Source organism: Boleophthalmus pectinirostris, unplaced genomic scaffold (assembly GCF_026225935.1).
Source record: "Boleophthalmus pectinirostris isolate CB_2022bp ecotype Guang Dong unplaced genomic scaffold, ASM2622593v1 HiC_scaffold_3, whole genome shotgun sequence".
Lineage (NCBI taxonomy): Eukaryota > Metazoa > Chordata > Actinopteri > Gobiiformes > Gobiidae > Boleophthalmus > Boleophthalmus pectinirostris.
This window is the reverse complement of record NW_026571299.1, coordinates 20,471,610-20,483,784: the sequence shown is the minus strand read 5'-3', so window position 1 is coordinate 20,483,784 and position 12,175 is coordinate 20,471,610. Positions and strand designations below refer to the sequence as shown.

Sequence of the window (12,175 nt, the reverse complement as noted above, 5' to 3'; positions counted from 1 at the left end):
GTTTATACCTCCAAAGCTCAAAATGCTCTGTTTCACCTTATGATGTCATGAAGTGCTAGTCTTCAAGTTAACACATCCCAACACTTGACAATTTATCCACATCGGTCTTTTTGTCAGTTGTGGATGATGTTTGGAGACATGCTTCTTGTGTTTGTTTTCTCAAGTGAAATGTTTGCTTGATCAAGTTGACAGAATATCTCATTTCTGTTTTACTCCCTACTGCTGGGTCCCTTTGTTTTGGATTATTGTCCATTTCGCTGTCCATTTCTCTTAACGGTCCTATATTACACAAATTTGACTCTTGTGAGCTTTAAGTTATGTTATAGTGTTACCTTCTCAAAAACATACCTGTAGTTGTGTTTTATTTCATTCACACATATTTGAGTAACCCTTTATTATTAGTCTCTTTTCATCTCCAAAGCTCCAAATTCTCTGTTTTATCTTGTGATATCATGTAGAGGTAGTTTTCAAGTTAACAGCTACTTTTTACCTTTAGTTCAATAGAGATTGGCTATCCAGGTCTGAAATTATCCACATAATTGTAGTGAAGGTGTATGGAGTTTAAAAACATAGTGGAGCACTTTCTGTATTACCCCGTGACATCACAAGGTGGAACTGAGTGTTGTCCCTTTGAGAGAAGAACTCAGACTAAACATACAGGGTTTGTTAAACATGTGTGAATGAAACAAATAAACAAAAAAAAAAAAACACAACACCAAGAAAGTTTGTGATGAGGAAACAACATTATAACAGCAATGAGGAAATAGCCTGAGTGTGGAGTGAATGAACAATAAAAAAAAAGAAAAAGAAAAAAGTAAAGTGCTTTGTATGTGCAATGATTAATTAATAAATTAGTAATATGGGCCCTTTAAAGTCTTTTAATATTGTGATGTCACATGAATGCAAACTACTGGCAAACCCATATACAATACACCATGCAATAAATATTATATTACTCTTACTGTCTGGCAGGTTGTGAATATTCTCCCCCAAACTCTGGAAGTACTGATGTCTAAGTGCAGCCTCTGATGATATCCTGTTCCTTGTGTCATACTGCAATTACAACAACAACAAAAGCTGGTGATTACAACTACACACACGTGAGCAATAAAACTTTCAATACTGCATCTCATACCAGGAGCAGGGCAGTTAGCACGTCGATGCCCTCAGTGTCTAGCCTTTAGGGAGAGAATAACTAGTTCACAAAAAAAACATATTAAGTATTTGCGTTGTTGCTAAAATCTGACTTACCTGGGTACGTGGTTGATGAGAGCTTGAGGTCTGTACTGAGGAAAGAGGTACGATCTGAAGTCTTCATTACTGCTGATCCCAGGCCAGCTCTCCTCTGTGGGTGTCCCTGTGAAATTACAAAGACATGTCAACCACTCAACTAATATTACAGTACAGTGTATGAAAACTAGAGTTAACTTGCCCCTATCTTTATATGGTGAAACATTTTAGTTTCAAGTGCACAGAATAAAATGAGTCATATCTGAAGAATAATTGTCTGCCCCTTGGGTGGTTAGCTCTGTAACTTTTCAAATCTTAATGGGCTGAGGCTGCAGTCTTCAGAAAGTATAAGACACAATAAAAGTTTCTATGGCTTGTGATACACTGTGGACTGCAATAGATGAGATTGTTATAGGCTAAAGTGTAATTTTCTTCTTATATAGTGCATGGACTGTTTTACACCAACTATTCACACCAGGGTCACAGACATAAAAGGCAAAAGGCGTAATCTAATATTCCAGTCCAATCCATATTATTTATATAGCACACTTCACAAACAGACAGTTTCCAAAGTGCTGCACAAATACATACTAATAACATACATACTAATAACAGCAATAATAATATAATGATAAAATAACACTCAGATTTAATCATACTAGTCCTAAAACAATAAAACCAATAAAATACATTAAAAATAAATAAAAGATACGGAGGACCACACAACTCACGCAGTGTTAAAAGCCAGAGAATAAACATGGGTTTTAAGACGAGATTTAAAGCACTCCACAGTGGGGACAATTTGGATGTGAAGGGGCAGAGCTTAGTGCCGGCCACAGAGAAGGACCTGCCCCCCCTAGTTTTAAGTCTCGTCTTAGGCACCACGACCTGGAGCTGGCCCAATAAAAGTCAGGTTTGCAAAGAGGGAAGCCGGTTCACAGTAGGGACGAAGGTTTTCGTTGTTTTTCAGTGCAATAAAAGCGATGAAATAAAATAATAACATGCAAACGTACCCATTAGTCTAAATATCAAGTGCAGTTCCTCCTTCACTGTTGCCCCGGGAAACATGGGTCGACCTGTGGCCATCTCATACAGGATACATCCCACGCCCCTAAACAGTGATGAGACAAATGCACGAGAGAGGTGATACAGAGACACAGTCAGTCCACATTAGAAATCTTTTATGAAACAATAGTACACTTTAGGCATAAAGAGCAAACATGGTGTGTGTGGGAAGTCTTTTGTTCTGCGCTGTATGAAGAGGCCCCATGCAGAGAACATACTCAGCTCTGCCATGTTGTGGGAGAGACAGCTGATCTTAGAGCATCATGCAAACTGCTAATATATCACATAACAGCAGAAAAATAGGTTTGGAGATAAAGTGACCACAAAATTAAATGTTTATGTTTTATTATGTGAACTTTTGAGTGCCCTTTTTTAAAGGGCCCATTTTATGCTATTTTCTGAGCTATATTCTAATTTTGTTTCCTCATGACAAACATACCTGGAGTTGTGTTTTGTTTCATTCACACATGTTTAACACACAAATGCTGCATATTTAGGCTGAGTTCTTCTCTCAAAAAGAAAACACCTGTAATGTCATGTGGAAGGCACCACTGTGTTTTTAAACTCCATGCACCTTCACTAAAGTCATTTGGATAATTTCAGCCCTGAAATAGCCAATCTCTTCTGAACTAATGATAAAAGGAGCTATTAACTTGAAAACAACTGCTTCATGTCACCACAAGGTACACTCTAAGAAAGAATATGTTGTTTTCTTACACATTTAATGTGTAGAAAGACAAATAACACATGTTGTGCCAATTTCTACAAATAACGTGTTGCATGATTTAACTTCTACAACACAAAAATATGTGGTAACATCATTGGCCAATCACAATTAACACAAGCTGTGTTGTCCCAAATAAAACTCATTGATGTGTTGAAATTCAACACATGTTGGTGTTTTTTAACACATTCATGTTTAGAGTGTAGAAAAGAGCATTTTAAGCTTTGGAGATGTAGCCAGACTAATAATAAACGATTACTCAAAATATGTGAATGAAATAACACAACAACAGAAGGTAACAAAGTTATAATATGACTTAAAGCTTTAATTACGTTATGTTTATCCAAAGCAAATACTTAATTTTAAAGGTGTACTATGTAACTTTTTGGTGGAGGGTACACCACTTGCTTGTCTTCATAAAGATGTTACCTGGAATGTGCATAGAAGTTCTCCTACATTTATTTAATTTCATAGTTTTTATTTTTCAAAAATTCATAGAAAAACATGCCCTCTTATTGAAAGCAGGGTAGCCTTTCTACAAATATTACCAGTAACTTGGCCTGGTGCCTGTCTCCATGGAACTGTTTTAATGGCACAATTTGGAAGATTACAGGAGTAGCAATAACATCTGCATGGAGACAAAGTGAAGTGGAGACCTGGTTGTGGGTGATTAATCGTCAAACCCCAAACTGATAGCCTGCAAATGATTGATAGACCCTCCACCAGAAAAGATACATAATGCACCTTTAAGATAATCTATTAAATACATTTTGGCAATATTACAAATGCAATTTAAGTGTTTATAGTGATTTAAATGTGTTTTTTATAAGGAAAAAGAGCCATTTCTTCCCTTTACAATATGATCCTAATATGAGGGTGTTCATGTAAAGATATAACTTTAAAAGAGTCACTCTCAAGCCTAGTCAAATACAATAAGGTTTCCCAAAAGCCAGTGCTGTAGCCGGGACTGTCAGCATGAGCAGCCTGCCTCTGACTGCTCCATTGTTCTCACTATAGTCTGAGTGGGGAAGAGCAAACCCAGTGGAAGGGAGTGGACAAAGGGACAGCATGTCTTCACTGCACCTGTAAGTGCTCACATGAATGTACCACTGTGAAGGCTGGGGTCGAGTACAAAAAGCAGTGCAGTATTTTAGAATATAAATGTGTAGAAGTAAACTGGCTATCGATCAACAGTAAAATGCTATTACTATGTTGAATTATATTAGTAATTAGCAAGTAGATTTTTAAGTGGATACTTTTTACTTTTTTTTCACTGCATTTGAGAGAAGGTATCGGTATTTTCTACTCTACTACATTTTTGAAAAGGATTGAAAAGTAAAAGTATTTTTTATTATTGTTTGGGACCTGATGTAAAGTATATGCTGTTTAATTTTTGTATGTTTGTAGTATGAGTAAACAAAAATATACGAAGAAAAATGACTACAAAAAGATTTGATTGCTTCCATTGAACAAAATTCAGCACAAATCTTTATCAAAATCCGTACATATGAAGCTTTGTTAGATCTCAAAATCAGTGCAAAATTAACTTAACATAAGTACTTTAATACTTTTACTTAAGTCGATTTTTCAGGTGATACTTTTACTTTTACTTGAGTAGTTTTTTTACTCCAGTATCCGCACTTCAACTTAAAGGTGCACTGTGTAACTTTTGTTGAGGAAGATCCGCCACCTGCTTGTCTCCATGGAGATATTACTGTTTTGCCTTGATTATTCCACAGTATGGAAATTAACCTGGTTTATGACAATGGAGAAGGGTTAATGGTCAGATCTATGGAGAAGCAAGCCTGCACATGGAAATAATTCATGTTTTTTAAGGTATTTTTGAGCTGTAAAATGCATGTAATGGAACAAATGCAAGTGAGACATGTTTAATGCTCTACTGTGAAACATGCCAGGAAAAGAAATAACAGGATGGAGATAAGCAACTAGCGGATCCATCAACTTAAAAGTTACACATTGCACCTTTAAGTAACAAAACTGACAAATCCCTCTTTACACCTGATAGTTCTGAGTAACACAAATTTGCACTTAAAAAAGTGTCACCTTATTCTTTTTGTACAACTGAAATTACTTACCACATGTCGATTGGCGTGGAGTATTCTGTGGAGCCTAGTAGGACATCTGGAGGTCGATACCATAAAGTCACCACTTCATTAGAATATGTCTTTGTGGGGACAGACTTTGCCCTGGCCAGACCTAGAGTTAGAAAATAGACTGTGAAGCATAGTGTCTTATCATAACGCCATATGTGGGCTGTAATGGTGATGTCAGTTGGGGAATATTATTTGGCTTTATCTACACAATAAAATATTGCGGAAAAGCCAGAGAAAGGGCCACAGTTGCTAGGATACGGAGAGTACGGGTGCTAAAGTCATCAGGACAAGAAATCTCAGTGTTGCAGTAAAATATAATTGGAAGGCAATTTTGGCTACAATCTCTCCACTTTCTCCCCGGAGTATATGTGTGGACGTGTGGATGTGTATGCTTCTATTATGGCTTGTTCTTACCGAAATCTGCGAGTTTGAGCTCTCCCTTGTCGTTAATGAGCAGATTTTGAGGCTTAAGGTCTCTGTGTAGGATTTTCCTTTGATGACAATAGGACAGACCACGGAGAAGCTGGAACATAAAGATCTGAAGCAAAAAGAAAGTGAGAAATAGTGAATATTTTAAAAGCTTTTATTGTTGTTAAAATTGTGCTACATGTTTTCACACTTCCCTTTTATTTAAAATTGTGCATTTTTACGGCCAACTCTTTCACTGAGAAGAAGACATTATTACGCAAGCCAGGTCCAGGTCTTGAGCTAGGCTTGTTCAGATACTTTAGGCGGAGAATTTTTCCAGAAATGATTTATTACCAAACCAATTTAAACTACATTTGTACACTCAACACTGTTCTTTCTAGCAGTATGACCTAAAATAAATAACTGCAAAATAATGTATATTAATATCAAATAAATGATCTTATTTCTGTGTATACCAATTTCCAGCTGTGAGTAACTCCACTTGCTGACACATTGAGGGGTGAAGCAGTTTAATTAAGGCAAAAGCAATAACTAATAGCATTCAAGTTATTGTCATAGTGGGAAAAAAACTGATACTTTCTGCATTTGCCACATGATGGCATCACACTCTAGACTGACATGTAGTGATTAGCAGACAGAGCCTTGTGCTATTGCTCAAAAATGTGTGAACAAAACAAAACAAAACTTACTGTAATGTTTTCGATGAAGAAACGATATTATAATACCCTATGCGTTAAAGTTCAGATAATCTGCGCTGGGGCCTTTAAGCCCAGAACACATGAATAAAAAGAAAGAATTGCGGGGGGACTTGAGGCCACAGAGTATGCTTCCGTGACATTTAAACACATTGAAGTAGGTGAGTCATTTCCCCCCGTGCGGCTCACCTTCACATTGTGCATGCTCATTAGATTCCCACAGTTATCCAGATACTGTTTCAGATCACTGTCCTGCAACACATAACAGTCCATACAGTAAACTATACAGCTCACTTAAAGAGTTATTTAATGTGCAGTCTGTATATAATGTACTGACCAGATACTCAAACACCAGCGTAAGGCAACGGTCCGTGTGGATGATATCATGTAATGTAACAATGTTTGCATGCTTCAGGTTCTTCAGCAGGGACACTGTGTACACAACAGAGTTATGGCTGTAAAACCTTTATATAAAGTTATAGGTTAATTCAAGCTAATTACATGTATCTGACTGTGGGTGCAAAGATAAAATAGATTTTTTTGCCAGTCAACTAAAGTGAAATCCCAATATTGGAAATAAATGGAAAGGGTATTTGTATAAAATCATATCAAAGGTCATCCAATTAACTTATAATACTAATTTGAGTTTTTTTTTATCACATTATTTCCCAGCATGGGGGCAGGACAGCCTGTGGGAGCAAGTGGACAAAGTAAAACCTTTGCACAACATGATTGGAGAAGGGACATTAGTGGCAAAAAACACACTAGTTCCTTTTCAGTCTGAGCGTGTGGACTTCATGATAAAAAGGTTGGGAAGCACCTCTTTACCCTATTCAACTGGAGCTCCGCTTACTGTATGTTCAAAGATTTGAGATGCAGAGATATGCTGTCTTTATTTGTTGACTGAGATGCAGATCAGCCCCTGTGGTGATGGAGGTGAGTACCTTCTCTGATAGCGGTGCAGGGCGCTCCTTCCTCGTGCTCCAAGCGGATCTCCTTCAGAGCCACCACGTTCTCGGTCAGTTTGCTGCGCCCTTTGAATACGGTGGCGTAGGTGCCCTGGGAGCACAAACACATCAGACACAAGTGTGGGTGACACTTTGACAGCAGCAGCTCTGAAACAACAGCAGCTCTGAGCAGGTGCTCTTATGTTTCAATGTTACAAGTGTTATAGGTTTCCTCCTGTTAGAGCACACACTTTCTATCACTGCTATTGAATGGTTCATTATTAGATATGTTGGGTAACTTTACTTGTGCTTTACTTGTGATTGTCCCAAGTGAAAATAAACATATTTTATTATTAATTCATTTTTTATTCATGTTTCTGACATATTTTTTACCAGTGAGTGTGCATGCTAGGTTTGTGTCAATAAGTCTGTCCAACATTTGAACCATTTTCACTCATGTGACAAAAGGGACTGTCTGCTCCACATACAAAAGGTACGGGATTCAAATGTACTGTGATGAAGCCTCTTGTATAAGATAAAAAAAAATCCTTTGATTTCATATTGTGAGAGTAGAGAGCCCAAACAGATGAGTCACTCCATTTTCTCATTAAATCAATGGCACATGTGTTTGGAGGTTTTACACTGATTCATAGTCTGGCACAAAGCACATGTTTGAGGATTAAGTGGACATTTTGGCAAAGAAAACCCACAGCAAACATCTATGAGGTTAAATTAAATCCTACTTTAATGTCATTCAAACCTGGTTAGTCATTGCAAAATGAGATGCTCTTATTAACCTGTGTACACAGATACTCACCTCACCAAGTTTCCCAAGCTTCACATACGTTTCCTGTTTCCCAAAGCCAATGTCAGACTGAGGAACAGAATGGCGGATTAAAGTCTTTTTTATTATTTACACAGAGCAGTACAGTAAGTATCTCTAAAAATGTCAAATTCAGACCAATTTACTGGTTTACTCAATTCTGGAAGAAATTATTCTAGTGTCATTATAAAATCTAAAGTGTATAAGAATACTAGAGTTTTGGAGCTGAACTTAATATGAGACTATCTCTTATAAAGAAGAACAAGTACACACTCTTGAGCTAAACAAACACTGTAGCAGACTTTAAAACAAGACTAGAGCCAAACTGAAGTGGGTAAGTGGCACTGACCAGTGAAGCCCGCCGGGACATTCGACTGAGCGGTTTGGAAAGGGGCGAGTTTTCACTTTCCATCTGCAGCTTTTTGAGGAACTCTGGGGGCAAACGGATGTCCATGGGCAGAGACATGCGCTTGCTGACGTCCTGGAAATGTACAGTACATGGTGTTACTATGGATACAAGAGAGTTTAACATGTAGGGCTACAGCACTGTCTTACAATACTATGTCCTACGATCACAGCAGGATGGAAGAAGTAAAGCTACGAACAGACAATACAGTAAAAAGCAGTTGATATAAAACTAACAAGTAATGATGGAAGAGATTTTGAAGTTAGTTATAGTGCAAAATCAAGCATAATAATTTCCCCTTTAGTTCTGGGGTTATCTTTGTTCTGATCTGGTGCATTTTTGAGTCTGTTGACAAACTGTGAATAACAAGAATAACAGGAATTTGTATAGCTGTCTTGAATGTTGGTGAATAAAGATTACTCAAACATGCATGAATCACTAATGGGTAAATAAGAAGGGGAAACAATGCCAACATTATTAAAAGCTCATAACTGTCAATTTGGAATTAATATATTTCCTTCTAGCACATTTTGTCATTCCCGACTGCTGACTTCCCCATCACATGCCTGAACCCTCTGTGCCTTTAGCTGTGTGGTGTGAGACGGGTAGTGAATCACACAGCTCCATGGGGATCTGTGGCACCGTGATCTCTCTTACATCCCCAATAAAAGTGTGCGCGTGTGTGTGAGCGTGTGTGCATGTGTGTGCGCGCCCACTTGTGACTCCAAGGTGACTCATCTCATTGAGCTGCCAAAGGTGGGAAAGGAAAATGACACGAACAATTGTGAAGAAAGTTGAGAAGGGATTGTGTTTTCTTGGTTAGTGTGGCTCTGTTTGCAAAGCCAGACATAATATTTTTTCTGTATTTTGCCATAAAATCTTTTTAACTAAAAATAGAATCTTCATATATATAAATATAGTTTAGTGAAACACAGGGCCTTATGCAGTTTGCTCATGTGGTTTGATTTCTGAGCTGTCCAGGGCTTTCTGTGCAGAGTTTGCATGTTTCTCCCTGTGGATTTCCTCTGGGCACTCCGGTTTCGTCCATCAACCCAAAACCTGCACAACAGGTAAAAATCCTCCAGCTAAGTTCTCAAGCATCACTGCTCCTCTTTGGCCCAGTGATACTGATGGACATTAAGGTGTCCTCTGTAAGAGAAATTAAGAGAAAGTAATTTACCCTCTACGTGCATCTCTCAGTTTAACCTTGATGTACAATATTTACACCATGATCTTCCCTTGGCATACCATTGGCAAACCACTATCTAAATTGTGGCATAATGCTGTCTAACTAGTGTCTACTGGCCTTCAAAGTCTCACCACACTCGCTTTATAAACCTCCTCCTCTGGAAGCAGAATCAAGGGGCTTGAACACTCAAAGATCATACTATGTTCACTTTTGAAATCATACAATGTTGACTTTTTAAGTCCCCCCGAGCACGTATTATTGATGGTAAATAAACTTCTCCCATGTAAGACATCCAGTTGGTCTCCAGACTTTTACTTCCACCCTTTCTTGGACGAGCTGAAAACTTCTACAACATCCTCCTTTGAGTTAATTATTATTTTGAACTAACTTATCCATAAGTCCTATTATCAACTTGATTTAGTCTAATTTTAGGCCTTGTGTAGCTTTAATATTGGCCTGATAAAGCCTGGGTTTAGATCTGATGGAAAACCACATTATATCATAGGTGGTGCCTGATGTGAAAAATTTGGAAGAAAAAAAAAAAAAAAAAAAAAAGAAGCCTATCAGAAGTCACTTTGTGTGTAGTCTCAGATTTTGATTTTCTTCACAAATTCACAGCATTCATTGCTTTTTCTATATCCCACTGCTTTTTAAGGAACAGTTTAAAAGCCCTTCTGGGGACTGGGGTCATGAATGAGCCTTGGCTATAAACACTGCGATCCCTGTGTCAAATTACTGAATAGTTAATCTGTGTTTGTTGTATCCGTACCCATTCAAATAAACAATAAATACATAAAGCTGGATGGAATGGGATGGGAAAAATGGGAAAAAATAGGTGTTTAAAAAAAAGAGGATGTGTATGAACCTATATTTTGACAACTGACCTTGTGAAATTAAAATATACTCAAAAATAAATAAATCAATAAATAATAAAGCTGTGCATTGTAAATAAATGTGATTAAAGAAATGTGATTACATATACGTAATAACAATAAAACATTTCATATGACATAACAGTGATAGAAATAGTTGTTTTTATAATGTGCTGAATGGCCAATTTTCTCCTGTTGACCCAATTACAAGTCCTATTATGCGTTGACGTAGTTGGGTCTTATTGAAATTATAGAAGCCTTTTTAAATAGACCTTATTACTGAGTGTTCTAGGACAGGGCACCCGGTCTACGTGGCCTCACCTCCATAGAGAAGCGCCTGTGCTGGGCCTTGCTGTGGTAGTGCAGGTGGGAGGGGGAGTGGGCGCTGGGTGTGGTGGGCTCCGGGCTCACGGGACTGGCATCATATGAAGCTGAACCCAACCGATCTGGTGTCAGGCCTGGACAATGAGAAGAAAGTACTGAAATGAGAATGAGAAACCACTGGTGAAATATCATTTGACATTGTTTGTACTCAACGAATAAACATAACAACAAGACTTAAAAAATGAACTGAAGACTTAAAGGTGCATTGTGTAACTTTTCTGATAGAGGTCCGTCAAATTCTTTCCACCATGTAGATGTTATTGCTTTGTCTGAAAATGATCCCAGTATGATATTAAATGTTTCTGTCTGCATGGAGACCAAACCAGACCAAGTTACAGGTCAGATCTGTAGAGAGGCAACCCCACTCAATGTCAGAATGCCTATAATACCTGTAATTGAATAAATGCAACATTGAGCTGTTTAATGTCATACCGTGGAACATTTCCGGCAGAGCAATGGCATCTTCATAGAAACAAGCAGGTGACAGACCCCCAACCAAAAAGTTACATGGTGTACCTACAATTAGCAATAAATAAATAGTTTATTAAGAATGATTCAGAGTTATTAACTACTTAATCAAGGGGTTGGGAGTTAGGGTATTAATTGGGATGTTAGTAATTTTAAGCCTGAATCATACTTAAACTATTTGCTCAATAAGTCATTTATTCCATGTATTTTCTTGCCCAGTACATATATATTGTATAAGACAGCTGTGTACTGCCTGCATCTAATTATAAACTGTTTGACTGACTGAATCATTCTTAATTAGCTATTTGTTCATTATGAATGAAGTATTTATTCCTGCTGTATTGAAGCTTATGATTATTATGTTACCGTATAATCACATTTTTAGCATATCAGTTTACACATAGATTTATAGAAACTAGACAACTGTATGAATAAACATATAGAAAATGAAAAGCATCTAAACATCTTTATAAAGAGCTTCACTCACTGACAGATCATATATGTCTTGCTCTATAAAAGACCAAAATTTTATTCTTGAAAGGTCCAAATTTGACTCATATGAGCTTTTAGTCATGTTACAATGTTGTTACCTCCTCATGTTAGAGTAACTTGTTATTAGTCTATCTTCTCCAAAGCTCAAAATGTTCTGTTACAGCTTGTGATGTCATGTAGTGGTCAAGTCAACTGCTACCTTTTACCTTGTTTAGTAAAGATTGGCAATTCCAGGACCGAAATTATCCAAATGATTCTAGTGAAGATGTATGAAGTAAAAACACAGTGAAACTCTACCTATATTATCACATGAAATCACAAGGTTCGAACAGAGTTC

The 12,175-nt window shown here is 37.4% G+C and overlaps 1 protein-coding gene across 1 annotated transcript in view; it reads right to left on the bottom strand.

The window, feature by feature from the left end:
- cdk18 (cyclin dependent kinase 18) overlaps positions 1-12,175 on the bottom strand; it is a 46,588-nt gene that overhangs the window by 2,588 nt on the left and 31,825 nt on the right. Inside the window, exons 3-14 of the mRNA XM_020930909.2 lie at positions 10,816-10,952; positions 8,377-8,508; positions 8,022-8,078; positions 7,202-7,316; positions 6,595-6,689; positions 6,447-6,509; positions 5,548-5,671; positions 5,116-5,236; positions 2,244-2,341; positions 1,252-1,357; positions 1,136-1,178; positions 963-1,053 (exon numbers count right to left, since the gene is read on the bottom strand). Coding sequence (XP_020786568.1) covers positions 963-1,053; positions 1,136-1,178; positions 1,252-1,357; positions 2,244-2,341; positions 5,116-5,236; positions 5,548-5,671; positions 6,447-6,509; positions 6,595-6,689; positions 7,202-7,316; positions 8,022-8,078; positions 8,377-8,508; positions 10,816-10,952 — 1,182 coding nt within the window. The remainder of the gene's footprint in view (positions 1-962; positions 1,054-1,135; positions 1,179-1,251; positions 1,358-2,243; positions 2,342-5,115; positions 5,237-5,547; positions 5,672-6,446; positions 6,510-6,594; positions 6,690-7,201; positions 7,317-8,021; positions 8,079-8,376; positions 8,509-10,815; positions 10,953-12,175) is intronic.